General features: G+C 38.8%; 2 protein-coding genes across 3 annotated transcripts in view; one reads left to right on the top strand and one right to left on the bottom strand.

Annotated features, from left to right (window-relative positions):
• Nucleotides 1-25,124, top strand: part of Naa15-16 (N-alpha-acetyltransferase 15/16) — a 70,974-nt gene that overhangs the window by 36,262 nt on the left and 9,588 nt on the right. For both annotated transcript variants that reach the window (XM_076189200.1, XM_076189201.1), the window contains exons 13-14: nt 20,240-20,382; nt 20,923-21,111. In XM_076189200.1, the coding sequence (XP_076045315.1) occupies nt 20,240-20,382; nt 20,923-21,111 (332 nt within the window). The remainder of the gene's footprint in view (nt 1-20,239; nt 20,383-20,922; nt 21,112-25,124) is intronic.
• On the bottom strand, nt 10,450-18,664 carry LOC143027723 (uncharacterized). The gene is made up of 2 exons (XM_076189202.1): nt 18,480-18,664; nt 10,450-11,894 (listed from the first exon to the last, which is right to left on the bottom strand). Exons 1-2 carry the CDS (start codon nt 18,504-18,506, stop codon nt 10,620-10,622), a joined length of 1,302 nt encoding a protein of 433 aa, XP_076045317.1. The 5' UTR covers nt 18,507-18,664; the 3' UTR covers nt 10,450-10,619.

Genomic DNA, 25,124 nt, shown 5'->3' with positions numbered 1-25,124 from the left:
GAGAAAAATGGGAGATGAGCCAGTTGTTGTTTTCTGATGACACTACAGGATCAGAGGAGGGATTATGGATGTTAGTGACAGAGTTTAGGAAGGTGTGCAAAAGAAGGAAGTTGAAGATAAATGTGGGTTAAGGTAAGGTGATGAAATGTACAAGGGGAGAGGATGGCAGCAAATTGGAAGTTAGTATTAAGGGAGAGAGACTGGAGGAAGGGGATAGCTTTAGATACTTGGTTGCAAGTTTGGTGGGAAAGGGAGGAGTGGAGGTAGAATGTAGATTGAGAGAAGTAAATGCCTTGGGGGATTAAAAAGTGTAATGAAAAATAGACATTTGGGAATGGATGCTAAAAGGAGGTTATATGAAGGGGTGAATGTACCAACAGCACTTATGGGACAGAAACATGAAATAGAAGAGAGAAAGAGTTTAAATTTGTTTGAGATGAAATGCTTGAAAAGTATGGTAGGGGTTACTAGGCTGGATAGAGTGAGAAACGAGATGAGAAAGAGAGTGGGGATGGAAAGGGAGTTGGGGGATAGAGCTGATGAAATGGTATTGGGATAGTTGGGACACATGGAAAGAATGAGTGAAGAAAGGTTAGTAAAAGATATGTGGAAAATAGAGGGGGAGGGAGTGAACATGAGGAGGTGACCAAGGATGAGATGGATGGATAGGGTAAAAGGGCCATTGGGAAAGAGGGCAATGTCTGTTGAGGAAGGAAGGGAGAAGACAGATGATAAGGGTGAGTGGAGAATGGTTGTGTATGGATGATGCTGTGATGCAAGGAAGGGAGGGGATGGGGATGGGGGTTGTGAGGGAGTAAGTGTGAATGATATTTTGACACAGCCCGAAGGGATCTCTCCCTGTCTTCATTTTTTCTGCATGAGGTGGCAGAGTTGGGGGAGTGCCAATTAAATGAAGTGGCCTTACTGTGGATGTGCTTTGTCTTGCTACATTGCTTTTGACCTAGGACAGTGAGCAAGATGCAGGAAGAACCAAGAAATGAGGGAGGGAGAGACGATGAATGGGAATGAAGTATGTGGAGATAAAATGGGTGGGAGTGGATTTATGTCTTTGATGTTGGCTACCTCCCTTGTAAGGGTGAAAAAATGTTGGAATATGCATGTATAATGAACTGACTGTTCATTTATAATCATAAATATAGGCAACACTACATATATTGCACCTAAACTTTCTGGATTTGTTTATTTATTTTTGTGCTCTGTGAAAATTAAACTTCAAGAAAAAAATACATAATAAAAAACTAATAATACTAATAAGTGGAGTCTGTTAGCAGAATGCTTACCACTAACATAAACATACACAAGTACCACACAGAAAATTACTATATAAACTGGAAACAATAGGAGGCATACATGGTAAACTATTGAATTGGATGGAGGACTTCCTACATGAAAGAAAAATGAGAGTGGTGCTCAGAGACAAATATTAAAAATGGGAAGAAATGAGTAGTGGCATCCCACATGGATTAGTACTAGCATTGAAAGTTACATGAACTGCTTTGCAGATCTGAACAAAGTCTCAGAGTGGAGCAAGAGATGGGAGGTAGAATTCAACATCAAGAAGTGCGGTATAATTGAATTTGGAAAAAGCAAGAATAGAATATCAGGACAGTATAAAATTGATGGAAAAGCAGTAAAGAAAGTAAATTTTGAAAGGGACCTAGGAGTAATCATCACCTAAGACATTTCGCTGGATAAACATATAAATAAAGTAGTCGGAGAAACGTATAATTTGTTGAGATCAATAAAGGTGGCCTTTAAATACCTGGATAAGGAAATTATCAAGAAAATATTACAAACACTGATAAGTTCAAAACTGGAATATGCAGCGCTGATATGGTCACCCAGTACAAAAAAGAATATAAGAAAATTAGAAAGAATACAAAGAGCAGACAAAGATGGTCCCAACACTTTCAAACCTGACATATGAACAAAGACTGGCCGAACTGGAATTGTCAACCCTGGAACAAAGAAGAGAACGAGGGGACCTACTAACCATCTACAGAATTATGAAAGGAAAAGAATGCCTTGATAGAGAGGACTTATTAAAGTGGGACAGAGGAAAAACAAGAGGACATGCAATGAAACTCAAAAAGGATAACTACAGAAGAGACCTGAAAAAGAACAGCTTCCCACACAGTGATAGATTATGAAATAAATTGGATGAAGAAATAGTGTGCAAACACAATACAAGAATTTAAGAATAAACTTGATCTTGCGAGATACAAAAATGGGTCACCATAAGCATAGCTCCCCTTCCCGTGTAATACAACTAGGTAAATACAACCATAACGTGTGGCTAGTGACAGAGCATACTTGTTGTGTGTATTTGCAGTGGTCTTTTATGGCAACATAATTTGGACCTTTACCCCCACCCCCCCTCTGCTGAACACAGGCAAATGAATCATTAACAATCTCTTATTCAAACAAATGTATTTTAAGCATTTATTTTGCCATGTTGAGCATGGGAGGAAATGGGGGAGTAAATCATGTTGCTGGATGAGACCTCTGTGCATCCACATCCATACTACAGGATGACAAATTCACCTAATTGTAGTACACAGTAAAGGAACATCACTTATGGAGTCCAGCCTACTACTCTATATTATAACTATCTTAAAATTCATATATAGTTCGAACTTGGGCAATATTACTTTATTCTCCAGTTGTTGTATGGTTCCAGCTTGGGCTGTATTACCTAGGCTTCCAAGTATTTATGCACCTATATGAAGAACTGTATCTTTTCACACCACTTATTCATTTAATCTTTTTCAATTTGTTCTATTGACCTCATGAAACTCCCATCCCCATTCAAGAGATCTCTAAATGTCAATGTAATTCATCCCCCTTCCTGACATTGTAATTGAGTCTTCTCTTAGATCCTTCAATGTTGGCAGATCTAATGCTTTTCGTCTCTCATTTGCTTATCTACCAGATTAGGAACCAGTGTGCTTGTTGCCCCTTGTATCCAATTGATCTTGCTTGTATCTTTCTCTCAGTGTAGGGACCATACTACTGATGCATATTTCTAGTCTTGGATGAACTACGGTATTTATGTATATTTTCATTTCTCTTTATCCGCATAATGAAAATACATCTTAATGTTCTACAGCAATCCAGACATCTCTACCACAATCTTATTGATATGTCTGCCAGATGACAGGTTGTTCCCTATAGTCTTTAAGTGTCCAGTTTGAGATCCCATCAAGCCCTGAAACTTTCCTTGCATCCAGTTATCCTAGGAAATTGAGCACTTCATTCTTCCATGTGTATATTTTCTAATCCTAAGTTACCCCTTCTTCCTCTAGAAAACTGCTAATTTTTGTCAAAATGGATTGAAAACCCATTCATTACTTCTGCCTGAACTGAAGGCTCCTCAAAAATCTCACTGTCCACAATTAGCTTAGTAATTCCTTCTTTGCATATCAGTTTCTCATTGAACCTACAAAACAGTTTTAGTTAATTTTTGCATTTATATGTAATACCCCTGTCAAAATTTCTTTCCTTGTCTTGCCAGATTCATCTGTAGCCATTTCAAGTTCTTTTGTAAATGTTGATATATTGTATGTTCTCACAACTTTTATTGAACCAGTGTTGTTTGCACTTCTTCCTTCTATTGATCCGTAGCACCTATTTCCATGTTATAAATGTAAAGATTTCTGCATTCCTATTAGTTCCAGTGGTACTTGTGAATTTCTTCTAGTACAGCCGCATACCTACTGGAAACACAGGTTTGCTTATGTGCTGGTTAAATGCAAATTACAATTATACCAATGTAGTGGGCTTAGTTCTCCGTAGCTTAAATTCAGTGCGATATGCAGAATTCTCCAAAGCCAAAATGTGTGCCTGATGCTCATGATTTTCCAAGCATTTGCTGCACATTATTTTACGTTAGCAGCCATCAACGTGATGTCACATTTGACAATGCTAGGTTGATATGGCTTGTGCTTGGAATTGGTAGTCAATGACGAGCCTTTAATTGATATGTTTAGCTAATAAGTTATACAAAAAGCAAAAACCTCATCCATAATGTTTTTCCACTAACATTTACAAATACAAGACTATAGATAAAGAATTTACCATAGATTTCTTGTTGCTCAAATTTGCATGTTCTTGTTCAAACACTTGTTTACAGCACTGTATGGGGTAGAAAAATGAAACATAAAAGAGGAAGAGTTTAAATGTGTTTGAGAAAGTCTGAGAAGGATGGTAGGGGTTACTAGGCTGAATAGAGTAAGAAATGAAGAGGAGAGCAGGGGTGGAAAAGGAGTTGGGAGATGGGTTGATGAAAGAGTATTGGGATGATCTGGACACATGGAAAGAATGAGTGAAGAAAGATTAGTAAAAGAAGTGGAAAGCGGAGGTGGATGGAGTGAATAGGAGGGGCAGCTGAGGATGTGATGGATGGATGGGGTAAAAGATGAGTTGAAAAAGAGAGGAATGTCTGTTGAGGAAGGTAGGAAGAAGACAAGATAGGGTGAGTGGAGAATTGTTGTATATAGATGATGCTGTGATGTGTGGAAGGGAGTGGGTGGGGGAAGGGGGGTTAAGGAGTGGTTACCTGTGAATGATATTTTGACACAGCCTGAAGGGATTTCTTCCCATCTTCTCTTTTTCTGCGTGAGGGGACGGAGAAGGGGAGTCACCAATTAAGTGAAGTGGCCATGCTGTGGATGTGCTGTCTTGATACATTGCTTCTTATCCAGGGCAATGAGCAAGGTGCAGGGAGTACCCATCATCCAGGAGGAGCCAAGAAAGGAGGGAGGGATGGAGGGGTGGTTAATGGGAGTAGAATATGTGGGGAGGAAATGGGTGGGAGTGGAATTATGCTTTTTGACTTTGGGTAACTCCCGTGTAAAAGGGAAAAAGCCCTTGGTATATGTATGTATGTATATATATATATATATATATATATATATATTATATATATATATATATATATATATATATATATATGCATTGTGAGAGAGAGGTAGAGAGGAAAAGTTTTAATGTGTTAAGATGAAATGTCTGAGAAGTATGCAAAGGGTTACAATGTTGGATAGTGAGAAATGAGGAGGAGAGTGTGGGGTAGGAAAGGAGATGACAGATAGTGCAGGTGAAAGAGTAATGGATAGTTAGAACACAAAATGAGTGAAGAAATATTAGTAAAAGAGGTGTGGGAGGTAGAGATTGAGGGAGAACTTAAGGGACAACTGAGGATGAGATGGATGGATGGGGTAAAGGGGACATTAAGCAAGATGGGAATGACTGTTGAAAAGGAGAAGGCAGGAGATAGGGGTGAATGGAGAATGGATATATATAATTGATACTGGTGCAAGGAAGGACGGGAAGGGGTTTAGGGAGTGGTTATGTATGTATGATATTTTGATACAACCGAATGGAATTTCTCTGTCTTCTCTTTTTCTGCAGGAAATAAAAAACTTAGTGCAAACTTTTTTGTCTATTTAAGACATCATCAGGGAATACAGAGTGACAGAGACATGCATGTATTTACGTATACATAATGGATGAGCCAAGGTAGGGAATATGGTAGGTCACACAAGGTACTCCATTATACAGGTCAAGAAAAGAATTCCATTTGATCACATAAGATGCTACCACCACTCAGGCCTGGTAACACCTTAGGGCTGTAGAATATTCTACAATTTTCTTAGTGATAAAGTCACAAGTAATTTTTCCTTATAGCAAAAAATTTGTTGGACTGCCTAATATACTCAAACCATTTAATATCAACTGGTATTTAAAAACAGTTCCATAAAAAACATACTAATTAAAAATTCACCTGATGAAAATGAGGGTTGTGTCCAGTGTAATAGATTTTATATTGGTCAAACTTGCAAAGACGTAAAGACAAGGATCAATCAACACAAGTATATTGTAAGAAGTGGCCAAATATTCAGTGGCATTTTTGTACATGTATGGGACAATAACCATCCTACTGTCTGTTTTAAATCAAAGAAAATTATTTCATGTAAGTTTTTATTAGAAAGAAATATTATTAAATCCAGTCATATAGAACATACTTTTGATCGATTTAAGTTTAGGCTTGTAGAAACTTGATGACTTTATCACTGAGAAATTTGTAGAATATTCTACAGCTCCGAGTGTTACCAGGTCTGTGGTAGCATCTTATGTGATCAAATGTCCATAGGTGGAATTCTTTTCTAGACCTGTATAATGGAGTATACTGTGTGACCTACCCATGTTCCCTACCTTGTCTCATCCATTATGTATGTATCTATGTCTTTGTCACTGTATTCCCTGATGATGTCTTAAATAGATGAAAATGTTAAGACTAAGTTTCTTATTTCCTAGTGGTTTTTCTGCATGTTATTTTCATGTGTGTTTGTGAATTACTGCAGTACATATATGTATATATAGTAACTGGTGCACTGGTTGGAAGTGTGTACTAAACTTGCGTCTCATAAAACAACCCAAAGTTCAATGTGTGCAGAAAGGCTGATATGATAGAACCTTTGGATATACTGTATTGAACTTTCAGCTGTAACGACCAAGCTTCCCCCCCCCCATTAGTTTGATCATTCAAGTGTTTACTGTATATACATGTATACATTACACACACATTTCAGCAAATATTAACTACTATTACTATTATTACTTAACACTAAATAAAGCTACTAGAATTAAGAATTATTTATTTCACCCTATGCATACATTTATTTAAGAATATGCAACTGAAAGGAAGAAAACAATACCAGTAAAAATGCAAATAATATAGTGAATAGAAATAAGTTAAATAAAAAATGGCTGAAATATATATGTTTACCACATGTGTCAGGCCAAAGGGGCATTTGCAAGCTGTGTCAGTGTGTAAACAAAGAAGTTTGAGAGGAAAATTTTGAAAATTTTATTTGTATAACATTCTTAGATTTTAAGCAATATACATAGCGGATGAGGTTTTGCTTTTGAAGTAACAACAGAATCACATTGAACTGGAGGACTTTAATGCTGTGTAATTGTTAGCCAATAGTATTATAAATATATATAGGCCTACCAGATGGGATGTAATAAAAATACATCAATTTTGAGTCCTCCTAAATTTACCTGTATATAGTGTGATCTCATATCTTATGCATAACAGTTCAATTTTAAAAACTTGAATTGTACAATACTGCACATCAGCTGCTCCCAAATGAAAGCTTAGTAGGTTGGTTACACAAGACTCCCTTTCTGAATCCAAATAGATTGTCAACAGATATTGTTGTTGAAGGACACTGGTCTATGTAGTTCAGTAAAACCTTCATGTTTTCTCTGTTGAATATTAGTACTACATTTGCAGATTTCCAGTCTAGTGGCACTTTGCCCTCTTCCAGAGAACATGCATTCATTTTATCTGTTTTATCCACTAGTTAATGTTCTCTACGTTGTTACTCTATGCAATTAGATATCCCATCTGGTCCTGAGGCCTTTCTCATTTCCAGGTTGTCAAGTAGTTGATTCACTTCACATACATCCACTCTTGTTTATAACGTTTTCCTTATCTTCATCTTTTTCTCTCTCCAATTCCTCTTCCTTGTTGAGTATTGGAAGCATTTATTCATTATTTCAGTTTGTTTATACTACCCAACTTTTAACTTGGATATTCTAGTTCTGTGCTTCAGCTTACCACTCGCAAACTGTGGAATAATTTTGGTTGATCCCTATTCTTATCAACAAAATTTTCAGCATTCATTTCCTCCTATTCTTTTACATTAATTTTTTATTCTTTTATATTTTGTCTTCTATGTTCATTTTTGCCACATCTCCCATGCCTTGTCTCTGTTTTGTTTTGCCATTCCACTTCTTGTATTGAACCAATCATTTGTTCTTTGCTCCCACTCTTCATTGGCATGTACTTTTCTATTCCTGTGTTGTAAGTTTTCAGGAAGACTTTCCATTTCTTTATTTCTTTTGTGTCATTGAGCTCCCTCCAATACACTTCAAAGTGTCTGTATATTTTGTCTCTCACTTCTGTCTTCCCCAAATTTTAATATTAATTTAAGGACCTTATGGTCACTCTTACCTAGCATGGTTAACTCAGTGTCAGTCACCTCAGGTTCTTATGTTATCATCAAGTCTAGTCTATATATTGTTGGTTCCTACACCCATTGGGTCATTAAATCATTCATTACTGTATTTAACAAAGTATTGCAGAATTCCTCATTTCTGATTAACTCCCATTTCACCTCTCCACAATGAAAGTCATCCATCATTGTTATATTCTCACATTCATGGGTGATTTTGACCAATTGCTTAGCTGTGTTTCTCATTCATTATTTGTATTCAGCCTCATTCTGTGCTTTTGTTTTCTGGATGAGGGGACAGGGAGGGGGTTGCCAATTAAGTGAAGCAGCCTTGATATGGATGTACTGTCTTGCTACATTGCTTGACCCAGGGCAGTGGGTGGGATATAGAGATGACCCATCATCCAAAAGGAGCTAAGGTGAGAGGGAGGAAAGGGTGGTGGAGAGGAGTTTGAATAGGTGGGAGTAGGTACATGCCTTTGACTTGGCTACCTTCCTCATAAGGGGGGAAAAGCTCTTGATATATAGGTAGGTTCATTCCATGCTTTTGTTTTTAGAAGGGTATAATGATAATGATAATTGTTGCCTCAAGTTTTACTAAAAGGAAAATCCACAGCCCCACAGCAGCTGGTAGTAGTCCTCAGGCCATCCCACAGATTTCTCTGGAAAGAAACTTTGGACTGTTGTCTGTGTTGTGTGAGTGTGAGACTTTTTATATCATCATTGGAAAAAAGCAGGAGGGTTGCCAGTTCTCAGATCTCTTTATCTGTGAAAAGGTGTGAGAATACAGTTGAAGCTGACAAAGAGAGATTATTGGTCCAGTCTGGAGACCATGTGTCTGCTCCTTAGGGTGCAAGCTGACAGGTATTGATGGAAGTGAAGGCAGTAAGGGGAAAATGGGTAAAATATTTCAGGGATTTGTTAAATGTGGAGATGGTTAGTGAGGGATCATTTATGGCAGTGGGGGATGCTAGGAAAATGACTTTGATGGGAAAAGAAAATTATAGGACTATAGGAGAAGATGGATACAAAGGACATAGAAAGTGATGAAGGTTGGGGAGGCACCTGAGTTGGATGAGTGTCATATGGAATCTCTTGGCGATGGAAAAAGGCACCCTGTTTCATATACTCAATTAGTATCACTAACACCCCTCCCATCTTCAAACCTTAAGAATGAAGAGAAACCTGAGGCATTGGGGTTGATTGATGGATGTATAAATGGTCATTCCAGTTCCCAGCCACACTACTGTTGCTTCAAGTTTGTTTTGAGTAGATACTTGCAACTTCTCTGCAGCTTTTATTGGTCCTTTTGCCCTCCCGTGAGTCAGTCTGAAGAAATGTACAACTGTTGTGGTGTATTAGCATGGATCTTGTTTCTTTGATGGCTTACAGTATTGAGAGGATGGGAATTGTCATCACTTGTCAGGTCAGTTTATGTGATAAGGTAGAGGAAATACAGTAAAGTAAACTAATAGAGATATCTTGGGCCAGGTAATAAGGACATCTAGCAGTTGGTAAAATATGCAAGACAATGCTATCCATGAACATTGGGGTAGATGGACCAGTTTTTATTATGTTGCTCATTTTTAAAGGATCAGGCAAATTCATTTGGAATTTAATTTTATTCATGAAAGAAATCCTTTTTGTTATGACTCCTTACTTATAATGGGGAAGAAGTCATTGGTATATGTATAAATTCTTGTTATGGACCAAAAGGTCTCATGTTAGTATGTAAACAGGGTTTGTGAAGCCAGAGGCCAGGCTACATGCTAATTAGTTGGACCTCTGTTCTCATCCTGACATATCCTCCATGATGTTGCGTGATTGTTTTAAGGTAACAAGATGGAATAGTTTTGTGTAACCTCAGTCATATTATAATCAATTCAATTGGAATGTCTTTGTCTTGCTTTTTCCAGCTTTCTATGGAGTAGGTGTTGTGTGTAAATATAAATGTGAGTAGGGCAGAACAATGGTATATACCTTGTTTCAATACTGTGCAGGATTAGGCATGATTTTGTGTGGGTGATAGTAAAGATTGTTATGGGAACCTGTTGAACACCATTTCATCTCTCCCCAGACCTCCCTGTTTTCTATAATTCACACTCACATAGTTTATTTTAAACCCTATTAAGTACTTAGGGTGTTGTTTCCCTTCCATATGGTTTTATGATTGTATGAGTATAATATTCTGAAATCATTACACCTCTGAGCAGGTGGGCTTTAATCACAATACCCTGAGGGGAGTAGAGTTTGGGCATCCCCACCTACTATATACAACAATATAGGTAGGCTTATATGTTCAATGCCAGATGCATCCTTCCAGGGGAGCCTGCCAGCTAAATTCTTCTTTTAATTTTTCGTTAGCATTCTGGAAAGATAAAGACTATGCCTTTTGGATGATGTACCTGCTGCAGAACCAGGATGCAAGTGAGAGAAGATGGAATGCTTGGGATAATGCAGAATTAGGTTATACCCACTGAGCTGGTTCATGACTCACCACTGTTTAGTGAGGTATATGGATGAGTGGGCAACTGAGGAGGTAACACATTGGGCACTGACTCTGAACCTGGGGCTTCATGGATGTACACTGATGAGTTCAGCATCAGGATTGATGTTTGGTAGTGGGTCCAGGTAGTTGACATCTGTGTCTCCTACTAATGTCACAGGCAGTTGTTTAGGTATTTGTCTTATGTGTGCTGGTGCCTGCCTGATAGGTGCAGACATTGGCCTAATGGGTGCTGGTCCATGCTTCACAAGTGTTCTCCATTTGCATAAGTTGAGGAATGTCATAGGAATGCTATGGGTTGGTGTATATTTGACAAGACTAACCCATTGCAGTTGGGGAGTGATATTTGTAGGTTGATATTTTAGATGTGATCGTGTGGGGATCATGGACATGTAAGACCTGTACACTGGGCTAGATGTGGAAGGCAAAACTCTGAAGGTTGTTGTGCTTGCTGGCTGGAAGACTGAGAGGTTTCTGTCTTTTGGTGGTGGAGGGATGATGGTAGGGATATTGCCATTATACTCATCATTATAGTTTGGTGGAAGTTTGATCTCAGGGCTCTGCTTATCTGGAGTCAGTTTGGTGGAGACATCTTTCTGAGCATCCTCTGCAGTTAGTGAACTTTGCTTCAGACTTGGCTGGGGCTCTGCAAATGAATCTGAGTTGAAGAAGCCTCCCTTGATTATGACGAGGTCATCATCAGCATAAAAGATTTCACGGGGATCAAGACCACCAAGGTCATCAGTGAAAATGTTGCCGGAGGTATAACGGCCTCGCTCCTGAAAGAGCTTATCCAATGTTGTGTATTTTTCATCTTTCTCGATATCAAGTGGCCCTTCATTATAGAGATTGTCAACAACTGTACGGCTCTTGGTGGTACCATCACCTCTTCGCAGGGACGGGGCATGCACAGCTGAGCGTAATGTTGAAAAGGCACCAACTGGGCCATGGTTTGGGTAAAAGGTCAACCGTTTCTTATTTCTGGTTTGGTGTACTGGGGAGTTGACTTTTGGTGTGTGTGTTTGACCCTGAGGTAGATGGTATGTAATTGGCCATGGAGCTTTTGTGGGAGGATGTAAGGTTTCACGAGATAGTGTGGGACTTTGTGGGGAGTCTAGGAGTTGCTGGTACAAGGGATCCTGGTGATGTGGTTTGATTTGTCCATGGATGTGAGCCAGGGCCTCATTGTGGAGGTGGCTTATATCAGTGATATTAGCTGGTGAGGAAGCAGCATTCCCTTTTGAAGACTGGCTCCATATCCACTGGTCTTCCTTCTTTTCACCAAAGATGGGCTTTGCAACAACCAGTACAACCACCTTCAGCATACACTCTGCCCACATTTCCTGAAACAAAAACATGAGGATGGGTTCCATGAGCAGAAACATCATTATGATATTTTTATGAGTTGGGAAAGTAAGAATATTATTAAAAGCAATCTTAGAACCAGCAGATCATAGGGCATTTAGTATGGAGAGAAGGGAGATCAACATCCTAGCTACTTCTTGAAAAGGAGACGTCCTGTGATAGCCCCTGGTCTTTTGGTGTATCTTTCAGCTTTTTGGTTCTTTTTGATGATGGCATTGAAAGTGTCTTAGAGCCGCAGTGCTGTGGATGGTAGACAGAAGTGATATGTTTGGTCTCTCCCCATCATGGTGTGGGGATGATGCCACAACTTGGATATTTCCATGATAGCACCCAAGCCAGTTAAAAGTAGTAGGAGAGTAGAGTGGATACATAATATTGAAAAGGAAGATACTGTAGTAAAGTTGAATAATGGAAAATTGGTGAGACTAAAAGAGGTCTGAGTGGAAATTATTGAAAACAGGGTACAAGTCAATCATTCTGTTGTCCCTGGTTCTTGTGCAAGAGATCAGGGCTCCCAGGTGACTGGCAGCAGCCACTGGATTGGCCCACAAGCCACTTGAGGAATAGATATTATGTTTATGACAATTGGTCAGTTGTCAGTCCATTGTCCTAAGTCTCTTGCTGGAGACCCACAGCTCCCAGGTAACTGGGAACACCTGGATTGATCCATAAATTACTTGAGGAAGAAATAGTATGTTGTTTGGGTTCTGGGTATAGCTAGGGTGGAGTACTGTAAGATGATGTGTGTGGTGTCTTCTTTGTGGTAGTTATATCTGGGTCACTTTTTTTCTGTAGCCAGGCCTATTCTATGCTGGTATGGTCTTATTGCTGGATGGTGCCCTGAACACAAGCATGCTAATGTGGTTCTTGATTCTCATGGGAAGGATTTTTCTATGGGGCAGATGTCCAGGGGGTTTTGATGGAGTAGGAAGTTTGGTGGTCATCCCACAAGAGATTGTTTTATGAACTGAGTGTGATTGTGTTTTTGTGTGGATGTATTTGTAGTTGCTGTTGTCGTTCCCTAGACTGTCTGTCCAAGCAGTCCCGTCTCCCCAAGGAATGCCACAGCCGAAACTGGGTTTTCCCACAAATCCTTTATAGAGTGTATGTTGTGTTTTTTGTGTGCATGATTGTGTATAATGCAGTCTTCCATTATGTGTTATATGGTATGGGGAGTTTGAGTATGAGGGAGTTTCTTAAGGACGTCAGTACGCTAAAAATGTAATTTTTTGACAATGTTGCAAAAGCTTTTGAAAAAATATTTTTAAAATATGCACAACATACTGGTGGAGTATGAGTGTTGTACGATATCATTTAGTGTTCTAAGAAAAAGTATCTCGAGTGGGCAATGGGCTTATTTAGGGACATCATATAAGACTAGCTTTCTGTGTGACATTCACATTTTATGTTTTTCATATATATAAAATTTTAGAAGGGTATATCACCTGTCTGTCAACATATACTAATAGGGAAATGTGAAGGCAAGAAATGTGAAGTAATGATTCACTTTTTGGGGGGGAAGGTCATTATGTAACTATGGACTATGTTGAATGTTGACAAGTGACTCATCCCAAAACCCCAACAAGAATCACTGTTTCTGTAATACCCCAGAGTTAATGACCTGGTAAAAGCCAATAAGAATTTTGGGATAAGTAATGTAAATGTGGAAAATATCAATTACTAAACACTGCACTTCATTTACAATATCTGATTTATCAGTATCTATGCATTTTTATACATATTACTAATAATTTTTTTCATACAGAGGGTGATTTTTTTTTCTCCAGCTCTGTATCTTGGTGTTATTATAATTGTCACAGTTATGGTTATAACTCAAAAAAAATTCCCTATATAAATTATTTTTTGTTTATACAATACCTATCCTTTTTTCTAAATCATCTTGTTGAATTATATCTCTAAGACAACTATAGATTTTAGCAATACAGTCAAACTTTATTATGAAATTTGGGTATTCACAAAGAAAAATCCAGTATGGTTTACCTTTTAGACATAAGGGATAATCTTTATCAAAGCTTTTAGTTTCCTAAATAGAATCAACAGATTACAGTTTCTATTAGTTACTAAGATATAAGAAAATAAAAGACTATTTTTCCCAATGGATTTCCATAAAAGTTGGCACAGATAATTTTTACATTGTCATCATTTACAGAAAAAAAAAATAGTCAAGCATAATATACATGTACTGATGTCCTTAAGAACTTTGTAGACTGAGGTTGGTTTCCTTCTGCTGCCCAAAACGTGTGTTTGTGATTTATTTTTTATATTCTTTGTTGATTTTTCTTCTTCTTCTTCTTCTACATGGTTGTCTGGAAGGAGCAGTGTCACTGATGATTTCTGGGATGAAGCTTCCATTCTTTTATTCAAGTCATTGTTCTAAATTGTCTAAATTTGGGTGTTTTTTAGCTATTATTTTGTAGTTGTTGCACTGGACTGTTAGTGTCAGGTCATCTGAACAAAGTGAAGGATTTAAACAAGGTAGACAAAAAGCAACAGCCAGATTAATTTCCAATCTTGCAGGTAAACTGTACAAAAAGAAACAAATAGCAGTGGACTGGCCATCAATAAAAGAACATACATATACCAAGGCTTTTTCCCCCTTACAAGGGGGGTAGCCAAAAAGAAAAAGGCATAAAATAATTCCCACCCATTCCATCCCTGAATACACTCCACACCCCTCCACCCTCCCTCTTATCTTAGCACCTCCTGAATGACGGGTCATCCCTGCACCTTGTCCACTGCCCTGGGTCAGAAGCAGTGTCGCAAGACACAGCACATCCACAGCAAGGCCGCTTCATTAAATCGGCGACCCCCCCACCCCGTCCCCCCATTGCATAAAATGAGAGGACGGGGAGAAATCCCTTCGGGCTGCTTCAAATTTTGCTCACACATACTACCTCACCCCCCATCCACCCGCCCATTCCACCTCATGCAATCACAACATCATCCATATACAACCATTCTCCATTCACCCCTGTCTTCTGTCCTCTCCTGTCCTTCCTCAACAGACATTCCCCTCTTCCCCAAAGCCCCCTTCACCCCATCCATCCACCTCATCCTAGGACGTCCCCTCATGTTCACTCCCTCCACATCTGCCTTCCACACCTCTTCTACTAGTCTTTCTTCATTCAGAAAGAAAATAAAAAGGTGATGATTGCAGTTTTCAGATCATTGATGAGAGTGGACAAAACTAAGAGGCAGTCTCTTGGTGTGGGTCAAAAGGATATCACAAGGTCATGGGAACAGATTGAAAACCACAAGACCAAAGGATGTCAAGAAATAGTTTTCACCATAGATGTGAGAACTCCTTGAATAGTCTAGATGATATGTCACAAACATATATATGATGATATATCCATAAAGAATTTAAAAACTAAGTATAATTGTTGGAAAAAGAAAAGAAGAGAATAGGAAGCGAGATGGGAACCCACAAGTGTAGCTCATTTCTTGTATGCTTTAATTAGGTAAATGCATACCATTCTCACATACAACTCAGCTAGACTGGAGTCTAACTGAATTTTTGGCTGTTCCCCACCACCAGTACACAAATCTATATTGAAGATAAACGGACCAAAACTGAGTTCATTTAGTAAACTGCTACAACTGCCACACAGCACATTAGACATTCCAGCAATATTGATAATTGCTGCCTTTTGTTTTAGTGACTGGAACCCATGGCACCATAGTGGCTGGGAATGATCCCAGGGCTCTCTTCCCTCTGGGAAGAAAATTTGGATCATTATCTGTGTTGTAGTCATGTGGGACAGTTTCTTTGTCTTTGGTGTAATTGACAAAACACATGAAATACTAAAGATACTGGGATAACCAACAGAAAGAAGAAAAAGAGATGATATAGTAGTGCTCAGAATAATGAAAAGAGGAGACATAATTGACAAGACATTGTTATGTGGGATGGAAGAAATACCAGAGGACATGAAAAGTACTTGAAACATTAAGATGCAGACACATGCAACAATTTGGAAGGAGAAATAGTGCAATCAGACAACATAAGTAAATTGAAAGATGCATTTGGCAAATGACAGATATGTGACACCACAAATGTAAATTTTTGTATATTACCATTAGATTAGGTAGATGCACACAGACAGGTTCAGGGAAGACAGGGTAGAGTGTGTACAGTACTTAGATCAGGAGAATGCATTTGACAGGGTACTTCCTGAATGATTAATTTTGAAATTTGATCATATTGGAGCACTGCATTTTAAGGTAATTTTGAATGAAGGGTTTCCTGAGAGACCAGTACATGAGAATTGTAGTAAAGGACAAGATGTCAGGAAGGAGGGCACTAACAGTCACATAGGGCTTAGTATTGGTTCCTGGAATGTTTTTGAGCTATGTAAATGATATGGATGCAACAAAAGAAACAAATGTGTTTGTAGAAGATGCAAAGATTGTGTGAAGAATGAAAGGTGCAGACTGTAAGTTATTACAAAAAGATCAAGACAGCATGTACAACTTCAGCCAAGAGTAAATCAAGTGCCAAAAATGCATGCAAAGTATTAGAAATGGAAACAAATTAAGAAATATCATCAATGAATAAATCAGTAAGGAGTGGATTTATTACAAAAATAAGAGAAGAATCTGAGAGTGTCTGTCATGATATTTTGTAACCCAATAGACATACTAGCTAGATTGTGGGTGAGACAGAATGTTGGTGAACATACTCCTAAGTGGCTCATGACTGGGGATGGATAACAGTTCAATGACTGGAAATCCACAGTCCCTCTGTGTCTGGCAGTGGCCTGCACCCTCCCATTGATCTTTCTGGGAGGGTGGGTAGAAACAACTTCGCCAACCGTGTAGTTAATGAATGGAATAAACTTCCAGCAGAGGCAGTGATGTAGTTCAGTTTGAAGCTTTTAAGATTTGTTTAGGTAAACACCTAAGCAAGATGCTATAATGGCTGCCATATATTTTATATTATTTGTTTGTTATTGTCTATTTGTTTATTATTATTTGCTTAATTATTATTTACTATTTACCTTTTTGTGTATTATTTAAATTCACCTATTTATTTGTTTTTTATTTATTATTATTTATCTTATAATTTTTTTATTTATTATATTTTTTCGCATCGGACCTAGTTATGGACCAAAAGGTCTGTCGGCATGCTCCTCCTTTGTAATTCTTTGTAAAAACTTTGGATGGCTGTATTAGTGTAGGACGACTTCTGTCACCAGCTAGAAATATTAGAGTGGACAGTAACTACTCGTCAGCTTGGTGTAAAAAGGTGGGAGAAATACAGCGTTGATGCATTGGATCGATCCGATGATCGAGTGCCAACCCCTCACGGTTGCACCTCCAGATGGAGATGAGGGATTGACAAGTCTTGAAAATGGGTAGAAGGGAGATGATTCTCTGTCGTTCGTCTTGTAAGACCACCTGTCATTGGTCGAGTATAATCTGACCTTGATTAGAATATGTAGCGGTAGTTGTCTTCACAATACGATGCAAAGATCGGCAATCATATTGGTTCTCAGCCTTGCAGATACACCACATAGAGACTAAAAACATTGTGCTTCCCATCATTTTAAGAAAGAAGAGAAAGAGGTGATGTGATAACGATGTTTAGGTCAGCGAAGGGAGTGGATCAAACTGACATTCTTTTGGGTTTAGGACGGGGCGTCACAAGGCCACGGGAGCAAATTGGAAGAAGAAAAAAAAGATGCCCGAAGGATATCAGGAAACAGTTTACTGTACAGTTGTATAAACTCGTGGTATAACCTAGAATATGATAGAATTTAAGTTAAAACCATAAACACAATTAAAGATAGTAATGATAGATAAAGACTGTACCTTACGATCGTAATTTCCCGTACAATTAGGTAGACAAAATACGGCTGGAAGCAGATAAGACCACCTAGAATATTGTACTGGAAAAATAATGAAGATGATGTTTGAATTAGATTTAAGAAGGTAAACCGACGCGGCAAATTATCGTAAGATTCACGTAGCGGAGGAAAAAAAGTTGTGCAAATACGACGGGATGAACAAAGGCTCCCGCGCGTGCATAGACACGCGCGCATTTGTTCACATAGGCAGCCATGATGAGCCAATCCACAAGGCAAGCGCAGGCGTTACAACGGTTGGTGACGTCACGACACGCACGTACCGTGATGCAACGAGGAATAATTGTGACATAGTTACCCATTTCCATGGAAATGTAGTTAATCATACAAGTATAATATGATGGAATTTGGAATGGAAACCAGTCTTGCCATCGTTTATGAAATATGTGTACGCTTTATTCGTAACAGGGTTATAATTAAATTGTTTTATATAATTTTGTGCGATAGGTGCATTGTTTTAATGTTCAGCCGATTGTAATATGCGTGATGTCAGTGGGTAAGTACACACCTTGTCGTTGGCATTTTCTGCTTATAGGTCAACTCACGTGGAGTTATTGTGTGCATGATTGGTTGAATTGTGCTTTGCTTGAATTACACTTCTTACTTTATGGGATATTATTAGTCACCAAATTATTATTGTTTATTTATTTTTGTGGAACCATAGAAATTGTTTACCTTAAAATCGTAGGGCCAGTACTGCATGCAGTCCCAGTCCACGTGGTCAAGTTAATTATTTCACTTGTCGGCACAAATGGGGGGCAGTCGATTTTCCCCCGCATATGACAGGGTCCTTTGGAGTTGAAAATGAAACGTCTCGCTCCTACACAATTTTGGTTCAAACTGTTGTGACTGCGCGACTTGCTGCATGACCCTGAGACCCCCTCCACTCGTGAGGTACGCACCCTCTCTTACTCACCCACCTTCGTCGTGCCCCCCTCACCTCCCCCCACTCCCCATAGCCCGTGTGCACCACTTACCTCCACCCACCCCCCATCTCCCATCTCAAGGTCATATTATAATTAACTCCCGGCCATCCTACACCGTATTGTTACCACCTTCCTTAGAACGAAGTTGCGTGTCTTTAATGACCTGATGCCCCAACTCCTTTTCACTACCTCTCGCTTCCCACTACCCCTCCTCCAGCTATTTCAACCCCACTGCATTTCCGCCTCGTTTATTTATTTATTTTTATTTTTTTCTTCTTCTTCTGGATTGAAAACAGCATCCCCACAGCTGTTGGCAACAGTTTTTGGGTTCTACCATAGATCCTTCTGGGAAGAAACTTGGGACTTGTCAATGTGTTGTGTAGGACTGTTTCTTTATAACCTGCTTATAACGAGTGTAGGGAAACAGGCACAGTTTGTCAATTCTCGTAATGTAGAAAAAATGGAGGGCATTGTTGAAGTTGATGAAAGATATAAAGAGTGTAGGGGTCGACTGTCAGCTCCTCAGGGCTGCATTAATTGGAGGTGATGGTTGACAGGGAAATTCTCCTAGACATTATGTAGGGCCGCTTGCATGTACTCCTTGTTGGTCCCACTAAGTTGTGATGTACAGATTCATATGGAATGATAGATGACGTAATCAGATGTATTCTCAAAGAACAGTGTTGTGCCGAAAAATTGTGGCGTAATAGAGGTGACAAAGGAGATGCTAGAAATGAGGAACCGTAAAAGTTGACCACTTCGGTACGATGACGCTTCGTAGGCGACAAGAGGCGCGAGTGAACACGAGGATGCCGGCGTCGGCGCCTTTATATATATATATATATATATATATATATATATATATATATATATATATATATATATATATATATATATATATATATATATATTATTGTAGTTGTACATGAGGTACCCCTGGATTCTGTGAACTGGTTTTATCAAGTTTTCTGTTTATTATTACTCGAAGTAAAAGAGAACGAGTAATACAGCAGTGACTTTATTAATGCGAGTAGTGTGATGCATCGTTCATATGGCAGCCGATGCTGTGCGCGAGAATTTGACTCGTACTGAAGCGGTTAAAGAATATTGGCATTCATATTTGCAAGGTGCTTAGTCTCCAGTCGTAAAAAATGCTACATAAATCTTGTCCAAAGGGGTGGCACCAAATACCCAAAAATATTGATAGTGCATGTATTGGGGTGATGTTTTGTGCTAGTCAGATCAGTGTGAAAAAAGCGAAGATAAAATAGTCAAGTGGACAGAGATTGTGGGTCTGGAAAGTGAGTGCCATGAATCTGTAGGTGTAAAGGTGTTAGTAGGTGTGGAAGACAGGCAATGGGAAAATGATTCTCCTTTACATCCATTTCAAATAATAGTTATAGTGCAATATATAGTTTATGATTACATAGATTTAGTACACCAGTTCATGCTGTGACCACTCAGTGATGGAGCTTCAACTTTTTTTTTTTTTTTTTTCCATGTCTACAGCCAATATGGACCCTGCTGAATTGAAAAAGCTTAGGTCAAAGCAAAGAAAAGCGGCTAAGAAGGCAGAACAAAACAAAGCAGAAGAGAAGAAGAAGGAGGAGAAAAAGGCTGAACACCAGAAATCTAAGTCAGGAGGCAATCAAGTGAGTTCTAATTAAGTTTGTAGATGGAAATTGTAGAACAGTATATATGGTCATGAGAATCAGAATGTTTGGTTTTCCAGTACCAATGGTACTGAATTTTATCCATTTCTGGTTCCAGTTACAAACCTTATCTACCAAGTCTTCCGGTAGGAATTTATAATCCTTTTCACCTTTCACTTTCTTCATGGTCTTGATATTATCTGCAAACAATTACTTAGCTGCATCATAGCATTTGTGTACATTAAGAATATTACAGGTGCTAGAACTGAGCCCTGTGGTACCTCACTAGTCATGTCTCACTGCTACAAACATCTGTTATTTAGAAAATCTTTTTCCCATGCCTGTGTACTCCCCTTAAGACATATTTTCCAATTTATATATTAAACTTGTGAGGCACCTTGCCGTATGCTTTTCCCATATCTAGTGTGCGTGTGTGTTATATCTTGTTCAATAGTTACATAGATATTTTTGTGGTACTGTGTTTATAAACATTTTTATTCCCCCAAGAGACATTGATCAAGCTATCCAATTATTTTCCAGGGTGATGACATCGATAATTCGCCACAAGATGATTTGGTACCACACAAGTTGGAACGTCCATCCGATCCATTAGCTGAAGCCATCAAGTTCCTTCACCCATTGCAATCCTTGGCACCAAATAATATTGAAACTCATCTAATGGCCTTTCAAATTTATATAAGGAAGGGAAAACCACTTTTGATGCTTCAGGTACTGTATTTTGTTAGTGATGGTTATTTATATGTATATCAAAAGGTTTCTTCCTCCTTATAAGGGAGGTAGCTAAGTTTTATGATATTAATAATTTGGCTGGCCCACCAAGTGCCTCAGTGCCCCCTGAAGAAGTCAGCCAGGTGTTGCCTGGCAGCATGCTATCATATATATATATATATATATATATATATATGTATGTATGTATATATTAAGATCAAATTGTGTGCATTACAGTTTTCTGTAAGGATATTTGCCATTGAAGTTGAATAGAATAACGTGTTAAAAAGTTGGCAATTTTGAGTAATTAGTATTTTTCGTGTTTCATTCCTGACAATATTTATAGTGACATAGGTCTCCCACAATATACACTGCATTAGTACACAATACTTTACATATACAAATGCCCTTTATTGATAACCTTATATTGTTATGTGATTGGCCAGTTTCATATTTATAATCAAGAGGCCAGTGATACCTGGTGGTCTGGCAAAAGGAACAGCCGAGCTGCACATTTTCAAAGCCCATTAACCCCTTCACCTCCATCAGGAGGACTGAGCCCAAGATCTCTTTCGAACAACTTCAACTGTATTTCTTACAACTTGTCAGGCATAGCTGACAACTAGCAACTACTCCCCTCCTGCTACTACTTTCATCTTATGACAGAAACAATCACACAGCAATACAATATAGAAAACAGTCCAAAGTCCCCCCACCCCACCCCGGGGCCCAGTACTTTGATGTAGTGGGGGGAGGGCTTGCGTGTAGCAAGGATGAACTGAGCTGTGCCAGCCAGGTGCAACCATACTGGAGAGGTCAGCCCTAAGCTGCCAGACAAAATCTGAGCCAATGGACTTTTGTTGACAACCTCAGCTTATTTTTGACTATGGACTGGAATGCTCATAGGATTTGCCGCCCTCACCCTATGACAGTTGTTTTAGGATGAGGTTCTTGGGGTAGTGAATAGATAGGGGATCCCCCACCCTTTTCCTTTGTGAATTCCTCTATCCCTATCCTTCATATTTGCTACCCTGCTCTCCTTTTTTCACCATCTTTCTCTAATATTTATTAAGGAAGGTTCTGGTATCTTGGTGCCTTCCAAGCTACATGTCTGAACCCAGTCAAGTGGGGATGTATACCGCAAGGTCACTACTCCCTGTGAGGGCCAAAAGCTCACCGACTGGGGTATGAATGTTTGCAAGGTAGGTACTGGGCTGCCAACTTCCTTTCTATCCAGTGCACATACAGTGACTACGCTGGCCCCATTCTTAATGGGACAAAACTAAAGAGGACAAATTTCTGGGTTGACAAAGTCTCTAACAACTCTGAGGCCCTGCAGGTGTAAATAGTCATTTCTGGAACTTCCCAACTCTGCAGAGACTTCTTTTATTGCTTGAGGCATCAGGCAACTGCAGTATCTTCTATGTATTGATCTCTCTTGATATATGGTTTGGCCCTATAAATATACAAGATCATGGTGGCTAAAACTCCACCACTACCTGATCCTCCTCCTAAACCTCCCGATGCCTCTCCTAATACTGCTGATTCTAATGTCGATGATGTTGGCTCAGTAAAAGTTAAACTCCCAGTTGTTGACTCTGGCTTGAAAAAGGATTTCGGTAATGATACTGTGACTTCATTGACAGATAATTCTGTTGTCCAGAAACCTACAATTGGAATGGCTTCTGGAGTGACAAAATCATCTTTAGATACTCTGAAGCCTATAAATAGATCAAGTATTGCTCCTAATGGTCATAGAATCTTATATTTAAAATATGTCTCTCTTGATAAGAGTTATGTTAACTAGCATGAAGAGTTCTGTAAGTTTGGATCAATTAAAGAGATCAAGGTTAAATTGACTGACAACTTAGGCTTGGCTTGTCTGGATTTCATTTCTTTCTAATCAGGATGCAGCTGCTGCCTGCTTGGATTATAATAATTCCAAAGGAAATGAATCTTCAGCCCAACTTGTTGCTAGAGCGCCATCTAACCTGGATGTCTTTTATCCAGAAAACTCAGTAGAGGATAGGAAGGAAAGTGTGCAGAGGCCTCTCAATCCACCTAAGTGGCTTATTATCACTTTTGCAATGGAGCGTGCTAACTTGTTTGAGTTTAGAAGATTCTTGAAGAGTCACCATGGCTCTGGTAATTTGATTAACTTGCAGGTATCACAATTTGGAAGAAATTCCTTTTTAATTCATGTAAAGTCTTATGAGCAAGCTGCCATGGTGCTTAATTTGAGTCAGAAATCAGACATTAAGGAAATTAAACCCCACTACACCTTTAGTTATGCCAAAGGGGTAATTTTTAATAGAGATCTCTATGACTTTGAGGAGGATGAAATTTTAGAAATGTGCCCAACTAATGTTTGGAAGGTTTTTAAAATCCCTCGTTCTTCTATGATTATCCTAACTTTTTCTGGTAAAGATCTGCCTCATTATGTAGAGATAGAGAAAGAGATTGTTTATGTGAAGCAGTTAAGCCTCCCAAATTCCCTCCTTGGAACCGATCTCCCTCTGTAATTTGTCCTTTTAAAAACAAGAAAAATAGAACTGCTGTAGAGTTAAGGAGTGAATTTTTAGAACACTTATCAGTACATGCTGATTCGGTTTTTATTTTACTGATGGATCAAAATCCCAAGATGTTGTTGGTTGTGCTGTTGTGTCTGATAGCATGGTTTTAAAGAGGAAGTTGCCTAATTTTAGCTCAGTTTTTACTGCTGAACTGCTGGCAGTCTACAATGCCCTGAAATTTGTTTTTAATTCTGTTTCATCTAATAAGAGCATTGTTATTTTTACAGACTCTATGAGCATTCTATCCTCTCTAAGTAAATTATTGCCTCTTCACTATTTAGTCCAAGAAATACAGGACTGGTTGATTCTTATTAACAGCCAGAAGAAAATAAAAGTAAACTTTTGCTGGGTGCTGTCCTATGTGGGTATCACTGGAAATGAGCAGGCCAATGTTGCAGCCAAAGCTGCTACTAGGCTCAGTCACATAACAGATACTAAAATCCTACATACAGACTTCAAGCAAGCAATTCATTGTTATGCAATGGAGAAGTGGCAGGAACAATGGGCAAGGCTGGATGGTAGTTACAAGTTAAAAGAGATTCACCCCTCAGTGAGCCCTTAGAAGTCTCATTCTTAGGACAGGAGATCAAGTATTGTTTTAACAAGGTTAGGAATTGGCCATTCCTACATTACCCATAATTTTTTTATGGCAAGTGGAGCAGAAAGGCTAGTCCCCCAAAGCCCCACTTGCCAAGTTGTTTTTACAATTAAACATGTTTTAATTCAGTGCCATGCATACTCAAGTGTAGGTGCAAACTTTTTAATAAATTTATCTCTTGAAGTTTTAGGGGAGGATGCTCATATGGAGAATGTTTTAAACTTTTTAAAAGACATCAATTTGTTTTATGAAATTTAAAATTGTGTATATGATTGCTTGTGTGTGTATCTTGTTTTGATGTGTTGTCGTTCCCTAGACTGTCTGTCCGAGCAGTCCCGTCTCCCCAAGGAATGCCACAGCTGAAACTGGGTTTTCCCACAAATCCTTTATAGAGTGTATGTTGTGTTGTTTGCGTGCATGATTGTGTATAATGCAGTCTTCCATTATGTGCTGTATGGTATGGGGTGAAGTGTTACATCCTGGGCAGCTGTTCACAATGCGGTCATCCAGCCTCTTCTGGTAGCTTGGAAGTGCTGGGTGGTGGCCGCACCGCAGTCTGGCCAGGTGGACTCTGTCCTTTCGTGAGAGTGCTTATTGCTTTTACTATTTTACTTGATTTATTTATTTATTTGTATATGATAGATATGCGCTGAATGGCCTACCAGCTATGGCGCTTGGCCTTCAAGCCAAATTTTTTTTAAATCAATCAATCAACCAAAGTCTCCCCAGAGAGATCTGTTGGTTTTTCACTGAGGGAAAATCAAGGCAACAGTGATTATTATTATTATTTATTTATCTTTTTTTTTATGATTGCATGCATGCTATTTTTCATTATCATCATC

Source organism: Oratosquilla oratoria, chromosome 8, assembly GCF_046742065.1.
Source record: "Oratosquilla oratoria isolate Oo_2021 chromosome 8, ASM4674206v1, whole genome shotgun sequence".
In the NCBI taxonomy this organism is placed as follows: domain Eukaryota; kingdom Metazoa; phylum Arthropoda; class Malacostraca; order Stomatopoda; family Squillidae; genus Oratosquilla; species Oratosquilla oratoria.
The sequence above is the reverse complement of the archived record's forward strand: the minus strand, read 5'-3'. Positions and strand labels throughout refer to the sequence as shown.

Excerpts from the sequence above, each read along its gene's own strand:
- LOC143027723 (XM_076189202.1), bottom strand. The coding sequence starts at position 18,506 with ATGCAGTACTGGCCCTACGATTTTAAG. Across the intron at positions 11,895-18,479 it reads ACTGGCCCTACGATTTTAAG|GAAATGTGGGCAGAGTGTAT; the intron begins GTAAACAATTTC and ends TTTTTGTTTCAG.